This window comes from Bos indicus, chromosome 12 (genome assembly GCF_029378745.1).
Source record: "Bos indicus isolate NIAB-ARS_2022 breed Sahiwal x Tharparkar chromosome 12, NIAB-ARS_B.indTharparkar_mat_pri_1.0, whole genome shotgun sequence".
Classification (NCBI taxonomy): Eukaryota; Metazoa; Chordata; class Mammalia; order Artiodactyla; family Bovidae; genus Bos; species Bos indicus.
Genome location: NC_091771.1, coordinates 16,008,022 through 16,028,625, shown reverse-complemented (window position 1 = coordinate 16,028,625; position 20,604 = coordinate 16,008,022). Strand labels below are relative to the sequence as shown.

Here is a 20,604-nt window from a genome sequence, read left to right as displayed (position 1 = left end):
TCTAACTAAACATAGACGTCATCTGTTAAAAATAGATCACAAAAGAAAATATTTGACGTGTCATGTGTAGGCATATAGTAAAAACACTGTATTAACATATAATGAACTTCCACAAATACATGAGGGCAAAAAATAAAAAAATTGAATATGTGATTCATAGTGGAAATAGAAATGGCCAGTAAATGCTCAGCTTTACTATAGGGAAATACTGGTGAAAATAGATAACATTCTTCACCCATCATACTGGAAGAAGTGAGAGATAATTAAGTTAATTAAATTAAAATAATTTAATAATAAAATAATTAAAATAAAAATTAAAATAATTTTTAAATAATAAAAAAATATTATCTCACTAATATTATCAAGTGGAAGTTTACTTTGGTAAATCTGTTTCTGAGTATGAAAGTGGGGTCTCTTAGTCATGTCCGACTCTTTGTGACCCCATGGACTGTAGCCCACCAGGCTTCTATGTCCATGGAATTCTCCGGGCAAGAATACTGGATTGGGTTGCCATTCCCTTCTCCAGGGGATCATCCTGACCCAGGGATTGAACTGAGGTCTCCTATATTGCAGATAGATTCTTTACCATCTAAGCCACCAGGGAAGCCCCCAAAATTTCTGAGTATAGTTTGGCAATATTATAAAAATATAATATAAATTATATTAATATAAATATTAATATAATCAAATTCTGAGTATATCTGGCAATATACTACTATTTGGCAATAGTATAGTTTGTCAGGAAAAAAAATATATTGTTTGCCAAACAAACAAGTATAGTTTGGCAAATTAAAAATTACACTTACTCCAGCAAATTTAATTCAAGAAATATGTTCTGAAAAGAAAATATTTGCACTTGTAAACCAAAGTAGGTATCACAATGTTCAATGAAGTCTTGTTTATAATAGCAAAATATTGAAAACAAACTAATTGTCAGAAGGAAAATGGTTAAATAAACTATGATATGTTCATATCATGAAATGTGTCGCAGATGTTAAAATGAAGTTGTTTGACCTTGTGTATGACATGGAGAGATCTTTCTGTACGGCAGTGTAGAAGACTATAAATTTAAAGCTTTATTTTTATATCTATTATTAGTTGCAATAGATTTCTAAAAGTAAAATTGTGATATTAAAGGGTATGAATGTTCTTAAGGCTTTTATTCATGGCTATCAAATTATTGTCCAGGCTGGATGTATTAGTTTACATTGCTACCTCCAGAGAATGAACATGGCTTTTATCTGTACCTTTGCCATTACCAAATATTACCATTAAGGGGGGAAAATGGCTCTTTAGTACATAAAAAAGACTTATTTTTCTATCATCTGCATTTCTTTTTATGAATTGCCTGTTCATGTCCTTTGACCATTTTCCCTTTTAATTAGTAGGAATTCTTTATATATAAAGAATGTCAGTGATGTCCATATTTTTGTGCTTTAAGCAATCAAGTAGGACTCCTTTATCTTTGTTTTTAGTTCTTCATTTTATTTATTTACCCCAGGTTAAGAAATGATGATCTTAAGTGCTAAAAGTGTGACTTGAGAAGGCTCTTCAGTTTGTAAGTGGTCAGTCCCAATGTGGTCAGGTGTTAGGATACCAGTCAGTGAAATTTCCTCCTCTAGGCTTGTTGACATTAATGACAAAGAGATAACAGTGCCAGTTGGCTCTGAAGACATCTATATGCATTTGTAATGAAATAGTCTGTACGTCACTCTTCCTTGTTTTCCCCTCTTTAATCTTCATATTCTTTTCTTTGAAAGGGTAAATAGAAATAGATACATGGTATCAGATCTATTGAAGAGATGGACAGTTCTAATCTAAGGAACTGCTACAAACTACTTACAGTGAAAATGTTATAGATCATTCAGAAATGAGCTCATGTACACATTAGTATTAAAATTACTTTTAGTAATGATATTAATTTAAAAACAAAACTACAGAAACAGGATTGTACATTTAATATAACCTTAATACTAATGAGTCTTTAAGAAAAGCAGGGAGATAATGAATCACATCATTTACAGTATGAAATATTAAAGGTTTTGGTAGCCTTAATACTTAGAATTTGTAGCTGAGTATTTTAATTATATCTTTTAAAAATTCCATCGAACCAAAAACCCAACCCCCAAACAACCCAAAATGACTTACAGAAAACTAGGAACCTTAAGACTGGTTTTTCATAAAGAAATTAGCTATATCAATTTTAAGTGTTTATAGAAACAGTATGCTACTGTGCTTAGTCACTCGGTCGTGTCTGACTCTCTGTCACCCCATGGACTGTAGCCCGCCAGGTTCCTCTGTCCATGGGGATTCTCTCAGCAAGAATACTGGAGTGGATTGCCATGCCCTCCTCCAGGTAGAAACAGTATATTTTTTCTTTATTTTTTAGAAGTGTGTTACTCTTATTAAAGAATCTATGATTTTAACTTGTATAAAAAATAGTTGAAAAAATTGCTATAATTTTTGGTATAGATAACTATAATAGTTTTTGAAAAGTAATGGAATTTTTATTTTAAAGATTCTGACAACGGAGATATTAATTATGATTATGTTCATGAGTTGTCATTGGAAATGAAGCGTCAAAAGATACAGAGGGAATTAATGAAGCTGGAACAAGAAAACATGGAGAAAAGAGAAGAAATTATTATTAAAAAAGAGGTATGCTATTTATTGAAATATGTTAGTAATTAACATCAACATGGATATTGATTGGAGAACTCATTAACTGCTTGCTACATCTAAAATTGTATTGGGATATTGATACTTATACGTGTTAATCAATTAATCTTCACATTACTCTATTAGATAAATAGGGCATATTTTTAATATTAAACAGATAAACAAAACTAAGTTTCTGTTGCCTGGAGTCACCAACTAATGTGAAATGGAACTTGAATCTATATACACCTGATTTTTAGGCCCATGTTATCTCTATAGTGGAGAAGGCAATGGCACCCCACTCCAGTACTCTTGGCTGGAAAATCCCATGGACAGAGGAGCCTGATAGGCTGCAGTCCATGGGGTCGAGAAGAGTCGGACACGACTGAGCGACTTCACTTTCACTTTTCCCTTTCATGCATTGGAGAAGGAAATGGCAACCCACTCCAGTGTTCTGGCCTAGAGAATCCTAGGGACGGGGGAGCCTGGTGGGCTGCAGATCATGGGGTCGCACAGAGTCGGACACGACTGAAGCGACTTAGCAGTATCTCTATAGAGTACTTGTTTCTTTTCTAAAGAGTAGAAAGAGATAAAATATATTTGAATATAATTTGTGATTTTTCTGAGGAGATTTTGAAATTTCATAATTTTAGTTTGCTTTATTGATACTCATGTTAATAGCTGTGTGGCAGATATAGAAGGGGCTGGAGAACCTGATGCCCCCAGGTGCTGAGCAGAGTTTTGTTTTAGACTGTCTGTGATGAACTTGAACATCCTGCCCCAGCCATGCCAGCTCCAGTCAGTCCTCTCTGCAACCCTGCTGTCGCTTCCCTGTTAACAGTCATAAGCTCCAAATAATAGCCTACAAACTGCCTATGACTTCCCTGGTGGCTCAGATGGTAAAGAGTTTGCCTGCGGTGCAGGAGACCTGGGTTCAGTCCCTGGGTCAGGAAGATCCCCTGGAGAAGGAAATGGCAACCCACTCCAGGATTCTTGCCTGGAGAATCCCATGGACAGAGGAGCCTGGTGGGTTACAGTCCACGGGGTCACAAAGAGTCAGACATGACTGAGGAACTTCACTTTGACTTTTGATATTAATGTTGGGGCAATTAGGGTATTGGTTAACAGTATAGGTTTAGAAGCCAGGCTGATAGTAATGTCTGGTGGCTGTCATAACACTTAATGTTTTATCTGAAGTTTGTTGTTGTTGCTTTTTGTCTGATTGAAGCAACCATGATTGGTATACTTTCTGACTTACTGAATTCTTTTGAAAGGTTTCACCAGAAGTGGTTAGATCAAAGTTGTCTCCGTCACCTTCTCTAAGAAAGTCTAGCAAATCTCCAAAGAGAAAATCAAGCCCTAAGTCATCATCTTCAACTAGCAAGAAAGACAGGAAGACAACTGCAGTTTCCTCTCCATTGTTGGACCAGCAGAGGTCAGTAGGGTGATAAATAGTGCCAGAATGAAATAGCTTTTTCTGACATGATATTCAGAAGAATTACTTAGTAGATTACAAAAGGATACTTTTAAATACATTGAGCATTTCATATAAGCTTTTTTCTTAAAAAATAAAAAAGTATGGAAAGTTTCCACTTAAAATTATAGAGAACGATGAAACAAAGATCTGTGTCATACCTATATATGCTTCAGAACATTTTTTCCCCAAAAAACTAAGCAGGTGTATTTCCTGTCCTTCCCTCTTGAATTTGTTGTTTATGATACTTGTGCATGTGTGTTTATACTTCCATATCGTATTATCTTACAGTATATAATATTTTCATTTATTTAGTCTTAATATAGATATAACTTTTCTTCTGCAATTTACTGTTTTACTTAGCTTTTTTTTTTTGCAGTTTTTTACATTTACCTATGTTGATATATATAGCCATAGTTCTTGCATATTAATATATATATTTACTTTTTTGTTATTGAACATTTACGTCATTTCCAGGTTTTAGTTATTACAAATTATGCACAGTGAACAACTTTCTTCTGTCTCCTGGTGTATGAAGCAGTATGAATGCATTTTTTAGAATTGTTGTAGTAGCCAGTTGAAAGAATAAGGATAGAAATAAATTACACTGGAGGGTTGAAAATAAGGCAGGAGATAGTTTTCCATATAGTGTCATCTGTACTCTTTAAATTTGATTTCAATTAAAGGGCATACAGTAATTTATTATTTAAGAACAAGGCTAAACCTTTTCTCAATATTTGACCAGTTGATAGATGTCTGTATGATCCTATAATGAAATTTATATTCTAGTTTCTGGAGGCTTTAACCCTATTCTAGACTTCATTTACTTCTTGCCTAGTTTATTATTAATATATCATCCTACAAACTATATTTACTTTATCTAGGGTCCATTCCTTCACACATGAAAACATATTCATTCAGCTGCCATAACCGTTCACTTTACAAATGTTGTAAGAGTTATCTTAAAAGAAAAATTCCTATTAATTTATTATGCCATTGAAAAACTCAGTAGTTTTCCATTCTGTTGAATGAAATTCAGATTTTTTAGAAGGGAATTCATACATTGATCTTCTCAGTCTTGTCCATATTTTTGTCCAATGTTCCTCCTACACTCATCATCTTTAGTCCTTCAGTGTCTAGCTCAAATTCTGTCTTTCCATTAAGATTTCACATTTCTCCTTACTGAACATAATTTCTGCTCCCTTTGTATATCTATCAGATTTTATTTATACCTTTTGCATAATACTAGCTGCTATTTCTATTATTATATTTTAGCTGTGGCATACATGTTTTACAACTTCTATTAAACTTAAGCTCCCTGAAGACTGGCATCTTGATGGTTCACTATTCTGTCTTTCATAGTATCTACTCTTCAAAGAGCTTTGCGCTGTAATAAGACACTTTGTAAAGCAGGCTTAATTCTCTCCTTTGCTCCTGGAATTGAGTAAAGGGATATGAAAGAAGTCAAACTACAGAGTGATACTATTTAACCCACCTGCTCTTTTTCCTTTTAACTAACCAATTATATAAATTCCCCTAATTCCATTTATTTCCCCCCCAAAACCCAGCATGCCAGAAATACTCCTTTTTATTTTCTTATCCGTGTTTATGAAATCTTCAGTATTTAATCTCTTCATAGAAAGTTTTGATACCTATTTAGTTGAAGGGTTAGTTTCATTCTGTTTTTCCTATAGTCTTCTCTAACACTCTTATTGGTGATTCACTTATCCTTTCAATATTGAGCATGAATTATTGGGGGCTGCCCAGGTGACATTAGTGGTAAAGAACCCGCCTGCCAATGCAGGAGACTTAAGAGACGCAGGTTCAATCCCCGGGTTGGGAAGATCCCTGGAGAAGGAAATGGCAATCCACTCCAGTGTTCTTGCCTAGAGAAGCCCATAGACAGAAGAGCCTAGCAAGCTGCAGTCCATGGGGTCACAAAGAGTCAGACATCACTGAAGCAACTTAGCATGCACACATGAATAATTATATTGATTTAACTATTATATTTCTGTATTATGTGATCCTGAGTTTAAGATGCATCATTAATTTAATAATAGAAACAGAAGGATCTGAAAAACAGTACATTGAAGATACAAAGAAAACACTGAGTTGGATATAGCACTTCTGTAGTCATGCAGTTTAAATTGCCTAGTGTGTGTCAGATCATCAACTTATAGTTTCATTGTGGATCATATGATAAACTGTTTGAAGACATTCAACAACAAATAATGATTAGAATTTCAGTTAAAATTCAGTGGAATATTGCAACCAATGCCAGTAAGTAAACCGAGGGGGAAATCAGGTAAACTAACTCCTTGGTTTTACGTGGTTATCATATTGAAGGGGCAGAGATAATCACAGACAAATTAAGACTCACACTTCTCCCTGAAAGTTAGCAGTTTTCTGTGACATTTGTTGTGAGAGATAGTCTGATACTAAGCTTTATGCTAAGATGATACATGAAGTATGTCAAAAGCTATTCAAAAGAATTAAGTTTTGGGGAGAGAGAGAGAGAGAGGCTCTAAAAAGTGGTGGAAGTAGATAATTGAGCTCTGTGCCACAAATAGGAAGTGGGCTCTGTGCCCCTAAAAGGACGATCATTTGACTTAAAAAAATGTTGAAAGATCTTGCTGACTGCAGAGTGCACAAGACCAATTTTGGCCCATTCTGTTGGAACACACTTGTAAACTCTTATCTGTAACACAACTGTTTCCCAGCTATTGAATACATATATTTTTTAAGGTATTTGAAGAAATTCTGCACTTGAATGAGTGTAATGGCATAATCTTGGTTGTTATGATAGCTTACTCCCAGAATGTGAATTTATTTATTTTTTTTTTAAATTAAAAGTTTATTTGGAGTTAGTTGAACAGAAATAAAAATTTCAACATTTTCCAATTATAGTTCTACTGTTACTTTTATTTATTTATTTTTTTAATTTTATTTTATTTTTAAACTTTTAACACAACCAGAAGTTTATTTCTCACTCAAGTAAGAAATGGGTGTTTCTGATTAAGAGGTGACTCTCCTATACATGGATATTGAGTAACTAAGCTCCTGACTGTGGCTTCACTATCCTATATTATTGGGATCAAAAAATGAAATATGCAAAGAAAAAAAGAGTATTGTACTTATTTAGTTATATAGTCTATAATTACCTGGAATATGAGAGGCTTTTTTATTAATTAGGCCTGGAAGTGGTATACATCACTTCTTCTTATGTTCTTTTGGCCAGAACTTGGTCATTTGGTCACATCTAACTTTATAAATGTCTAGAGTATTGTTCAACAGTATGGCCAGGACAAAAGTTTAGTAAATACCTAGTTAGTCTCTGTCACAGGCAGTAATGTGAAAATACAGTTTGTGTCAAGAATTCCTCTATCATTTTGAAATGATAATGGTTAAAAATGGCTTTTTAGTAATTTTGATACTATCTGTACCAACTGTTGATTAGTGTGTCATTTTTTTAATTGGAAGACAATTACTTTACAATGTTTCAGTTTTTGCTATACCACAACTGCTGCTGCTGCTAAGTCATGTCCGACTCTGTGCGACCCCATAGACAGCAGCCCACCAGGCTCCCCCGTCCCTGGGATTCTCCAGGCAGGAACACTGGAGTGGGGTGCCATTTCTTTCTCCAGTGCATGAAAGTGAAAAGTGAAAGTGAAGTCGCTCAGTCGTATCTGACTCTTCGAGACCCCGTGGACTGCAGCGCACCAGGCTCCTCCATCCATGGGATTCTCCAGGCAAGAGTACTGGAGTGGGGTGCCATGGCCTTCTCCAATACAACAACTAGAGTCAGCTATAAGTATACGTGTCCCCTTCCTCTTCTGCTTCCCTCCCCCACCCCCAGTGTGTCTTTTAAATGGAAAAGACATTTATCACTTATCTGTTAAATACATTAAAAGTTTCAGTCATCTCATAAATATGCAGTGAGATAATGTAGCTAATAATGGTTTTTGGCAGAAGACGAAGATGAAAAGCAGATTTGGTCATATTTTAATAATTTCTGACTTGCTAGATGGTTTACCCTGTCTGTGATAATAAGTAGGGAGAAAGACTAAGGCAAATTTTCTGAATGCCCACTCTGAGTCAGTTGCCTTTTTTTATCTGTTTTTAGTCTCATCAGCAATTTTGAGGAAGATACTACCAGTTACTTTTTAATTTAGCTAAGGAATCTTGGGCTAGAGAACTCTAGGTCACAGGTAGTAAGTTCTGGGATTTTGGCTTAGGTCATCATTTATAAATATCAATAGGTACTGAAATAAATAGCTAGTGAAAACTTTCCAGATATCTGAAAAGAAAGGACTCCTTTAAAACTCAGTACCAGACTGACCATCCATGTTTCAGAAAATAGGAATGAATTTAGACAATAAATTCATTCAAAATTTTAGTACGATTTGAGAGGATATTGCATTGATCTATTGAGAGCAGTTGATCGTGAAAAAATTAAAGCAGTCTGTGAACAAGGATATTTTGGAATGAAAATGATTTTTGTACTGGGAATAGCAGAATAATGAGATTGCCAAATTTAGAAATAAAAGAAAACTTACTGAATTTGAAAACACATTTAAGATACTGGAAAGCAAAGGGAGAGATGGGAATAATGAAAAATAATGAAGAAGTGGCCTAGGAGATATGCAGTAACTGCAATAAAGCACACTAGAGAGACCTAGTGAGACCATAGGTCTTTTTAGGAGGTCCTATGTCCTATGGAGAACGGATGAAATAAGAATAGGAAAAACAATGAGCAAAACACTTAAGGTTTCAGATTGAAACAGCACATTGAGTACTGGAAAAGTTTAAAAAAGAAAACCTAGATTTATCTTGATGAAAATTTTAATTTCCAAGGAATAATGTATTACAAGCATACCAACAGCAAAGCTGAAAAACCTGCATAGGAAAAGTAATTGACTCTTTGGACTTTTCATCCAAAACACTAAATGCTGCAAGATACTGTAACAGTATTTATAGAGCTCTGAGGGAAAAGGATATCATTCTGAAATGCTCTAGTATTCAGTCAAACCACTGTCAAGGTATGAAGACAGACAATTTGTAATGTGTAAGGGCTCAGAGTTATAGCACTTAGTTCCAGATGGAGTAAAACCATGAAAGACAAAATTCTAAAATTTAAAAGATCATCTCTGTAGTCTAAGAGTTGGAAAAGGTTTAAATGAATATTTAAGATACAAAACAAAGATTTAAATAAATATTTACTAATAATGCTTAGGGTTTCATTTATACTTGATGTCCTTTATAATGCTGAAAACATGGAAGCCACCTAAAAACCTTATAAATGTGAAATTGTTTAAAGAAGTTATAGAGCATATCTATTAAGGGAATTCTGTACAGTCCATAAGAATAATTATAGGAATCCACTTTTTGTTATAGAAATGTACCAATACTGTATTTAGTACAGACAATTTTTAAAAAACATTGCATTATGACTGTGCGTATGGGGGTGGGCAGGGAGGAAAAAAGGAAAAGAGACAGAAAAAGTGTGGACGTTTATCCATGGTGTTACTATTGGCTGTCCTTGGGTAATGGAATTGTAGGTGATTTTTACTTTTCTATCTACTTTTTTATAATCTTAAATTTTTTTCAGTTTTTTTTTAATGACATTTTCTTTCCTGAATCTCTTCCTATTCCACCTCTTTCTTTTCTCAGAAATCTACCTTTTAAAATTATATAGTAAGCACTGTTAATGAAATAGGTAGCAAGTAAATCTTTCCTCATTTCTCTGTTTTTTTTTTGTTGTTGTTGGGGGGGGGGGATATTGATTACTAGTATATAAAATAGTAAATGGCAAGTTACTGAAAGGAGTGCTAACCATTCTTTAATCATGCTTTGTTAAAAACAAAAAACAAAAAATACCTTATTTCACCTTCTAAAAGTCTTTAGACTTCTGACAGCTTTGTGTTAACTTTAGGAATTCAAAAAGCAACCAAAGTAAGAAGAAAGGACCTCGAACTCCTAGCCCTCCCCCTCCTATACAGGAAGATATTGCTCTGGGGAAAAAATACAAAGAAAAATATAAATTGAAAGACAGGATAGAGGAAAAACCAAGAGATGGAAAGGACAGAGGACGAGATTTTGAAAGACAAAGAGAAAAAAGAGACAAGCCGAGGTAAGTGGGATTTTTAATAATCTTACTTTCTTAAAATCTGTAATACTATTCAGAAGCTTTCAGGCATTACTATCCTGGATTTTTTAGTGTTTTTTAAACTCTACCTAATAATTACCATATTGAAGTATGACTACTTCAATAAATGTTAATAACATAACAAATCATTATTACCTAAGAAACATAAAATTTCTAATTTTACCCACTTTTAAATGTGCAGTTCAGTATTGTTCTATGTATGCGTGTGTGTATATATATATATTTTTTTTCCACAGTGTCATGAAACAGATTTCCAAAACTTTTATCTTGCAAATCTGAAACTCTGTACCCCTAAAACAACCTATCCCCGACTCCCCAGTCCCTAGTAACCACTATTCTGTCTGTTTCTGTGAATTTGACTCCTTTAGATACCTCATAAATGGAATCACTTTGTCTCTTTGCGACTGGCTTATTTTACTTAGCATTAGGTCTTCAAGGTTTACCCACGCTGTGCACATAACAGGATTGCTTTCCTTTTTAAGGGTGGATAATATTCCATCACCGATATGCCACATTTTGTTTATCCATTCATTTGTCAGTGAACATACAGGCTGCTTCCACCTCTTGGCGATTGTGAATAGTGCTGTTATGAATATGGGTATGTAAACATCTCTTTAAGACCCTTCTTTCAGTTCTTTTGGACATAGACTCAGAAATGGGATTTCCAGATCATATGGTAGTTTCGTTTCATTTTTAATTTTTGGAGAAACTTTCATAACTGTTTTCCATACCAGCTGCACCACTTTACAGTCCTGTTAAGAGGGTTACAGAGTTTGAGTTTCTCCACATCCTCATCAACACTTGTTGTTTTCTGTGTTTTGGATAGCAGTCATCCTGACTGGTGTGAGATGATACTGTGACTTTGATTTGTATTTTGCTAATGATTGGTGATATGGAGCATCTTTTCTTTGCCTGCCACTTGTATGTCATCTTTGGAGTGATGTCTATTTAAAGTCCTTTATGCATTTTTGCATTTTTAAATTGAGTTAATTTGATTCTTCTTGTTGAATTATAGAAATCCATTATTCTGGATGTTAACTCCCTATCAAGTACATGATTTACAGGTATTTTCTCCCTTTTCATACGTGGCCTATTCATTCCTTTGATGGTGTTTTTTGATGCGCAGAAGTTGTTAAAGTATGATATGTCCTGTTTGTTGATTTTGGTTTTGTTGCCTGTGCTTTTGATATGAGAACTAAGAAATCATTGCCAACTCCAGTGTCATGAAGACTTTCCTCTATGTTTTCTTGTAGGAGTTTTATAGTTTTAGACCGTACATCTAAATCTTCAATACCTTTTAAGTTAATTTTTTGTGTATGGTGTAAGATAAGCGTCCAACTTCATTTTTTGTGTGTAGAAAAGCACACTTCCCAGCACTGTTTTTTGAAGGAACTTTTCCTTTCCCCATTGAGTGTTTTTGGCGCCCTTAAAGATCATTTGACCATATATATGGAAGGAAGGATTTCTGGGCTCTCTGTTTTACTCTGTTGGTCTTCTTGTCTGTTTTTGTGCGAGTACCACATTGTGATTACCTTAGATGAAAGTGAAAGAGTGAAAAAGTTGGCTTAAAACTCAACATTCAGAAAACTAAGATCATAGCATCCAGTCCCATCACTTCATGGCAAATAGATGGGGAAACAGTGGAAACAGTGACAGACTTTATTTTCTTGGGCTCCAAAATCACTGCAGATGGTGACTGCAGCCATGAAATTAAAAGACACTTGCTCCCTGGAAGAAAAGCTATGTCCAACCTAGATAGCATATTCAAAAGCAGAGACATTACTTTGCCAACAAAGGTCTGTCTAGTCAGAGCTATGGTTTTTCCAGTAGTCATGTATGGATATGAGAGTTGGACTATAAAGAAAGCTGAATGCCGAACAATTGATGCTTTTGAATTGTGGTGTTGGAGAAGCCTCTTGAAAGTCCCTTGGATGGCAAGGAGATCCAGTCAGTCAATCCTAAAGGAAATTAGTTCTAAATATTCACTGGAAGGACTGATGCTGAAGCTGAAACTCTGATACTTTGGCCACCTGATGCAAAAAAGCAACTCTTTGGAAAAGACCCTGATGCTGGGAAAGATTGAAGGTGGGAAGAGAAGAGGACGACAGAGTATGAGATGGTTGGATGGCATCACCTACTCAAGAGTTTGAGTAAGCTCCGGGAATTGGTTGATGGACAGGGAAACCTGACATGCTGCATTCCATGGGGTCTCAAAGAGCCGGACACAACTGAGTGACTGAACTGATAATACTGAACTGCACTGATTTTGAAATCAGGAGCATGAATCCTCTGACTGTTATTTTTGAAATGATTTTGTCTATTTGGAATCCCTTGAAATTGCATGTAAATTTTGGGGTGGTTTTTTAATCCTCTGCAAAAACTACCTTTAGGATTTTGACAGGGATTGTATTAAATTTGTAAATTACTTTGGACAGCATGGACCTCTTAACCATATTCAATCTTCCAGTCCGTGAGCATGGAACGTCATTCTGGTTATTTGTGTCTAACATAGTTTTGTAGTTTTCAGTATACAAGTCTTTGACCCCTTTGGTTAGGCTTATTCCTAAGTATTTTTTATGTTGTGTTTTTTGTGTTTTCTATTGTAGATGGAATTATTTTTTAAATTTCCTTTTCAAATTGTTTGTTGTTACTGTGTAGAAACACAAGTGATCTTGTGTGTTGATTTTGCATCCTCCAACTTTGTTGAACTTGTTTATTCTAGCAATGTGAAATTTGTAGTGTTTTCTAAATATAAGATCGTGCCATCGGCAGGTAGAGATTTTATTTTTTTCTTTCCAATTTGGATGCCTTTAAAAATTTTTTCTTAGCTGATTGTCCTGACTAGAACTTCGAGTACTGAGTTACATAGAAGTGGTGAAAGTGGGCATCTTTGCCTTGTACCTTAGAGAAAAGTTTTCAGTCTTTCACCATTGAGAGGGATGTTTGCTGTGGATTTTTCATAAACAGCCTGTGTTATATTGAGATCATTCAGGATAAATTATCCACTCAGTAAGCAGTTAATACAACTTTATAATATGTAAGTTCAATAAAACCCATCCTTTTCCCCAAAATAGATTTTGGTGATACGCTTAACCACCCCCACCCCCGCCACCACTTTTTTTGTCTTTGTGAGAGATCATCTTGTCTAACTCATTTAGGTGAAATTTTTTTTTTTTTTCTTTCTGTCCCCCCTCCGGTGACTTGAAAGAACCAGAATGATTGTGTCAGCTGTTGTAGGATCTAGCAACATTATGTCTTAGTGGAGCAATAAGAATTGGTTAACTGGAACATCCATAATTCTTGAACATATTTTCCTAAAATATACTCTTTATCTTACTCAGTCTGATAGGTTAGTTTTTGAAAATGACATGTAAATCAGGTATAAATCATGTTAAATGTTCTTGCTGAAGTCTTTATTCTTCTCTAATGATTCTTAGTGCTGTTATTTTGTTATTTTGACCCAGAAATCTGTTGTGAGAGGTGATTCTTATGTCCCTGGGGTAGTTTGCCATTCCATGTTTTTCTCCTTGACTGTCTGTATCAGAAGTAATAAGATATGTCTAGGACTCACCTGTTGCTCTCTGTATGGAAAACTCTGAATTTGGTTTATTTCTTCTGTGTAAGGAAACTAAGCAGCAGATTACTGAAGGGCTGCACAGGTACCCTGTTGGCACTGGAGTCCTAAAGCCTGAAACCCCTAAAGGGGTCCAGTTTGACTTTGGTGTTCGACAAGGTTGAAAGGGCCCGCTTTGAGTTAGGAGAAACTGATTTGATTAATAGGTTTTTGTTTATTTTTAAGGCAGATTTGTTAACTTATCTCCATTCAGTTGAGCTCAGTTGTGTCCAAATCTTTGTGACCCCATGAACTGCAGCTTGCCAGGCTTCCCTGTCCATCACCAACTCCTGAAGCTTGCTCAAACTCATGTCCATCCAGTTGGTGATGCCTTCCAACCATCTCATCCTCTGTCGTCCCCTTCTCCTCCTGTGTTCAATCTTTCCCAGCATCAGGGTCTTTTCCAATAAGTCAGTTCTTCACATCAGGTGGCCAAAGTATTGGAGTTTCAGCTTCAGCATCAGTCCTTCCAATGAATATTCAGGACTGATTTCTTTTAGGATGTTCTGGTTGGATCTCCTTGCAGTCCAAGGGACTCTCAAGAATCTTCTCCAACACCACAGTTCAAAAGCATCAATTCTTCGGTGCTCAGCTTTCTTCACAGTCCAACTCTCACATCCAAACATGACTACTGGAAAAACCATAACTTTGACTAGATAGACCTTTGTCAGCAAAGTATCGTCTCTGCTTTTTAATATGCTGTCTAGGTTGGTCATAGCTTTCTTCCAAGGAGCAAGTGTCTTTTAATTTCATGGCTGCAGTCACCACCATCTGCAGTGATTTTGGAGCCCAAAAAAATCCTGTCACTGTTTGCATTGTTTCCCCATCTATTTGCCATCAAATGATGGAACTGGATGCCATGATCTTAATTTTCTGAATATTGAATTTTAAGCCAACTTTTTCACTCTCCTCTTTCACTTTTATAAGGAATTTATTAATTCTAAAGCCAAACCATGTATTTAAGAATCTTTGTCATTGCTTTCAGATTCTGGGATATATGGTTGAAGATTAGTATCTAAATTCCTTTTGGAGACAATTGTACTTTAAAATTAATTTAGTTGTTAAAATGGGCTTATTGGGAGTGTTTTGGTTATCAGAATGTGCTGGGCTTAAGTGAAAGTATGCTGATACATTTATTCATTCAATTGTTACTGACTTCCTAGTGTGTGGGGTGTGGGGGGGGACACTGTTTTAAAAGATAGTGATGCACCAGTGAACTAAAATGTTAGCCAAAGCTTTGTTACCACAGGTGGAAGTAATATAGTAATCATGTATGTGTAAAATAACATCTTTGCACGTATAGGGTTTTTTTGTTTTTTCCTTTCAAGTAAAGAAGACTTACTAGGCCTATTGGATTTAGGGGATCACTTACATTTCTTAAAGGGTGGTCCAAATGTATGTGCCTACATGTGAGACAGATGATGCCACAAAGCCACACGATTCTATGACTTTGAAGTCCTTCTCCCTGTCTTCTGTGTCTCAGTTAGTTCTTCAACTTTCTATATCAAGGGCGACTGACCTGGATTTTAGGGTCTGATTTGTGAGTTAGAATTTGCCTGTGTGTGTTTTGGTGAGGGGGAGTATGTCCATAGCCTTCTAAAAGTTTTTTAGAATTATTAATCATTCTTTAGGCCTTTGGCACTACTGGCATCGAGAATTCAAGTACTTTCCTCCTAAATCTTTATTGTCCATGTCAAACTTAAGAATATACTCTGTTCCCAGAATAGTTTGTTAATTTGAATAACACTAAATTCTGTCATGTAGTTGTTTTTGAAGCAAATAATGTCCATGAAAATATTCTATACACTTTGCTGAATCTCAAATGTGAGGCAGTATATTAGTGTAGTTTAAGAACAAGGGATTAAGCAAACACAAAATCCTTTTGGATAGTAGTTAACCAGAAAAGTTAGCTAATTATTGCATATAGTTCATTCTGCTGGTTAAATACAGTTTTATGATGGTTAATATGCTTTAATCAGAATACTAGGTTGCAGAATTTTATGGTTTAATAAGATAATATAAAGAGCATAGTAAGTTTTTTTTTTTATCACTTTATTGTAATTAACCTGAATATGTCTTGATAGAAATATAAATGCCTGTATGAGTCTTACCCAGATATTTTAAAGACAGGTGTGATCATTCAGAATTTGTTGACTGACATCACCTTACTAGAATAAACAGCTTACCACCAAACTGATAGTCTTATTTTCTTTCAGTGATTGTGCACATCGGAATAATTAAAATCAGAATGTTTCAGACCTTTGACAAAGACTGTTACATATTGGATTAATTCTTTGGTTTATTCAGCATCTTATTTATTAAGTATCTGCCATTCATAGTGTGGACTGGTGAATCTTATTCTGTGTCCATTAAGGACAGGTCAGGGAGGAATCCATGGGTGCACTCAATAAGCATTTCTATAAAATGAACTGATAGGTTTCTTGAGTAAGTGTATGCTAATGTTACTCAGTTATATAGAGAGAATGGAAAAATGTTACAGTAACATTATTATGGAGCATTTCACACACACAAAAGTAGACAGTAGTATAATGATCCTCATATCCATAGTTTCATTTGTACCCCTGTCTTCTTCCCCACTCCAGTGCTATTTTGAAGCAAACCCCAGACAACTTCCTGGAGAAGGAAATGGCAACCCACTCCAATATTCTTGCCTCGAGAATCCCATGGACAGAGGAGCCTGCAGGCTACAGTCTATGGGGTCACAAGAATCAGACACGAATTAGTGACTAAACCAAAGCAACAGACATCTTCAGTTCAGTTCAGTCGCTCAGTTGTGTCTGACTGTTTGCGACCCCGTGGATGGCAGCACGCCAGGCCTCCCTGTCCATCACCAACTCCCAGAGCTTGCTCAAAGTCATGTCCATCAAGTCAGTGATGCCATCCAACCATCTTATCTTCTGTCATTTCCTTTCTTCTCCTGCCTTCAATCTTTCCCAGCGTCAGGGTCTTCTCCAATGAGTCAGTTCTTTGCATCAGGTGGCCAAAGTATTGGAGCTTCAGCTTCAGCATCAGCCCTTCCAATAAACATTCAGAGTTGATTTCCTCTAGGATGGACTGGTTGGATCTCCTTGCAGTCCAAGGGACTCTCAAGAGTCTTCTCCAACATCACAGTTCAAAAGCATCAATTCTTCGGTGCTCAGCTTTCTTTATAGTCCAACTCTCACATCCAGACATGACTACTGGAAAAACCATAGCTTTGACTAGACAGACCTTTGTCAGCAAAGTATCATCTCTGCTTTGTAATATGCTGTCTAGGTTGGTCATAGCTTTTCTTCCAGGGAGCAAGTGTCTTTTAATTTCTTGGCTGCAGTCACCATCTGCAGTGATTTTGGAGCCCAAGAAAATAAAGTCTGTCACTGTTTCCATTGTTTCCCCATCTATTTGCCATGAAGTGATGGGACCAGATGCCATGATCTTCGTTTTTTGAATGTTGAGCTTTAAGCCAACTTTTTCACTCTCCACTTTCACTTTCATAAAGAGGCTCTTTAGTTCCTCTTCACTTTCTGCCATAAGGGTGGTGTCATCTGCATATCTGAGGTTATTGATATTTCTCCCAGCAATCTTGATTCCAGCTTGTGCTTCCTCCAGCCCAGCATTTCTCATGATGTAATCTGCATATGAGTTAAATAATCAGGGTGACAATATACAGCCTTGACGTACTCCTTTTCCTATTTGGAACCAGTCTGTTGTTCCATGTCCAGTTCTAACTGTTGCTTCCTGACCTGCATACAGATTTCTCCAGAGGCAGGTCAGGTGGTCTGGTACTCCCATCTCTTTGAGAATTTTCTAGAGTTTGTTGTGGTCCACACAGTCAAAGGCTTTGGCATAGTCAGTAAAGCAGAAATAGATGTTTTTCTGGAACTCTATTGCTTTTTTGATGATCCAGACATCTTACTTTATTTCATTTGCATATATTTTAGTATATATCACCAAAAAGAAGATACTTAAAAATATATAGTCACTGTACGCACATACGCAATCACCAGAAATATAACTGAATCACTTTGCTGTACACCAGAAACTCACACAATGTTGTAAATGAACCGTACTCCCAAAAAAGAAAAAGCCAGTATCACATCTATAAGGAAAAAAGGAGTGTAATATAAATTTAAAATTCAAACTTTAAAATCATTGGTGAATTTGTAATATCTTCCTAATTAGTGGACTTTAGCACAAATAATATCATGAAGGATATGCAAACCTTTTAATAGTAATATGGAACCTTTGTATTCAGGTAGGGAATTGATTGAGTTGGTGTCTTTTTTTCTGCATTTATTTGAGCCTTGTCTGTAGACCTAAAAAGTATTTTTAGGTGCATAATTTAGGCTAGGGATATAAAATTAAGACACTTAAATAAATATAGCTCAACATAATTATATGCTAAATTCATAATTGTTGTTTAGTCACTAAGTTGTAGCTGACTCTTGGAATTCCATGGACTATAGCCTGCCAGGCTCTTGTGTCCATGGGATTTTTTAGCCACGAACACTAGAGTGAGTTGCCATTTCCTTCTTCCCGGGATCTTCCCAACCCAGAGTTTGAACCATGTCTTCTGTGTCTCTTGCATTGGCAGGCAAATTTTTTACAACTGCACCACTTGGAAGCCCCTATTCATGGTAACCTTGTGTTAAAATGAAATTATTTTATAAATATCAAAATAACTGCATTGAGGGGGGCAAAATCTTTTATATTTAGTCCAGTTGATCAAGGCTTGGGCTCTCTTTTATAGGTGTGATATTGAAAAAATTTGTTGAACCAAAAGAGAAGCTTGTATTTTGCAGCCAAAATCTAGAATGGTATTTATGTTCCAGAAGTTGTGCTCTCAACCCTTTGTCTATGATGTTTAGAGACTAAAGAAGAAAATTGTTTTTCAGGGAGGTTTTCAGTAGCATTAAGTAGTTGCAAAGTTTAGCCCTATTTAATGATTGATCCAATCAGAAATGCATAAAATAGCATATAGAGGCTGAAAATTCAATCCAGTAAATATGTGGGACTGTGTTGTATGTAGTGAGATTAATGAAATAACAGATAACCAGCCACACTATCGAAATCTATTGCTGGCTATGGTTCGATTCTGTCTGGTGGGTTTTTTTTTTTTTTTTTTTTTTTACTGACAGTTAAATGACCTGTCATTGGATAGAACTCCCGAGACAGTGGCAGGGATTTCAAGAATCTCCCTAATTTGACATACAGTTTGTTGGCCTGAGCTGAAAACATTGTGAGTCTGAGTAGTTGGTCTAGGGACTTGAAAACCATTCTTTACCTCTCTCTCCCCCAAGACTGGATTGCTTGCTGTTCCTTGGCAGGGGCTGATCCTCTATCTCTTCACCACTCCATCCTATTTCAGGAGAAAGGGATAACTTTAACTTGATGCGCCAAATAGAAGATAGGAGCCAGTTGTCTTAAATTTGTGTTATGCTGGTGTGCATTGTTTCTGGGCTTTATTACATTTTAACTACCAGCTGTCTTACTCTTCAGTTCAGTTCAGTTGCTCAGTCGTGTCCGACTTTTTGTGACCCCATGAACTGCAGCACGCCAGGTCTCCCTGTATAACACCAACTCCTGGAGGCTACCCAAACTCATGTCCATTGAGTCGGTGATGCCATCCAACCGTCTCATCCTCGGTCGTCCCCTTCTCCGCCTGCCTTCAATCTTTCCCAGCATCAGGGTCTTTTCAAAAGAGTCACCTCTTCGCATCAGGTGGCCAAAGTATTGGGGTTTCAGCTTCAACATCAGTCCTTCCAATGAACACTCAGGACTGATCTCATTTAGAATAGACTGGTTGGATTTCCTTGCAGTCCAAGAGCTTGGAAACAGTCTCTTCATGTGCTAGGGATGCTGAATATTTTCTTCTGACTTTTGATCACAGTGATGGGTACAATTTTTAGTTCACTCTAGTCATGTAAGTCTCTTGAGCCAGATTCTGAAAAATCACTTTATTTAAATGGCACCTAATTCTGGGCTTGAATATGGTTGAAGGGTGTGCTGATAATAAGTCTTAACATTCTTCTTTATTCTTTAATTGAGGTTTTTTAAATAATTCATTTCTACATAAATACAAAAATGAAATTGAACCACAGTTATTAGTACTTGGACAGAGGAGCCTGGCGGGCTATAGTCCATAGGGTTGCAAAGAGTCAGTTGCAACTGAGCGACTAAGCACATACTCTACAAAAATGTTGAATCACTATGTTGTACACCTGAAACTTACAATAAAGAAGGCTCCTCTGTCCATGGAATTTTCCCGGCAAGAATACTGGAGTGGGTTGCCATTTCCTTCTCCAGGGGATTTTCCCAAGCCAGGGATCAAACTGAGGTCTCCCACATTGCAGGCAAATTCTTTACCATCTGAGCCACCAGGGAAGCCCCTATTTATATAGAGTCCGTTTAGAGCTATTATAAAATATTGGCTATATTCCCTGTGCTGTACAATAAATCCTTGTAGCTTATTTTATACCTAGTAGTGACTTACTTTTTAAAATAAGTTTCTTATGTAAACAATAAAGCGTAAATATTTCTATGTGTGAAATGTGTACCATTTTGTGTTCTATTTTACCACTGAAAGGAGAGTTGATTTTGATAGTGTCCATAGTTCATTTAGTGTTTTTTAAGTGTGCTTTTTTGCATGATGATTTTAAAGGTTGAATTATGAATTTTAGCTCTGATAGCTTA

The 20,604-nt window shown here is 36.0% G+C and overlaps 1 protein-coding gene across 11 annotated transcripts in view; it reads left to right on the top strand.

The window, feature by feature from the left end:
* Window positions 1–20,604, top strand: part of ZC3H13 (zinc finger CCCH-type containing 13) — a 103,788-nt gene that overhangs the window by 37,651 nt on the left and 45,533 nt on the right. For 9 of the 11 annotated variants that reach the window (XR_011569680.1, XM_070800057.1, XM_070800058.1 and 6 more), the window contains 3 exons: window positions 2,519–2,658; window positions 3,933–4,093; window positions 10,065–10,262. Coding sequence is in view for 10 of the 11 variants with exons in the window: in XM_070800057.1 (XP_070656158.1) it covers window positions 2,519–2,658; window positions 3,933–4,093; window positions 10,065–10,262 (499 nt within the window). In the remaining variant the exon portion in view is untranslated. Of the gene's footprint in view, window positions 1–2,496; window positions 2,659–3,932; window positions 4,094–7,746; window positions 7,882–10,064; window positions 10,263–20,604 lie in introns of those variants that run through there. The other 2 variants (XM_070800061.1, XM_070800063.1) reach the window with 2 other exon arrangements.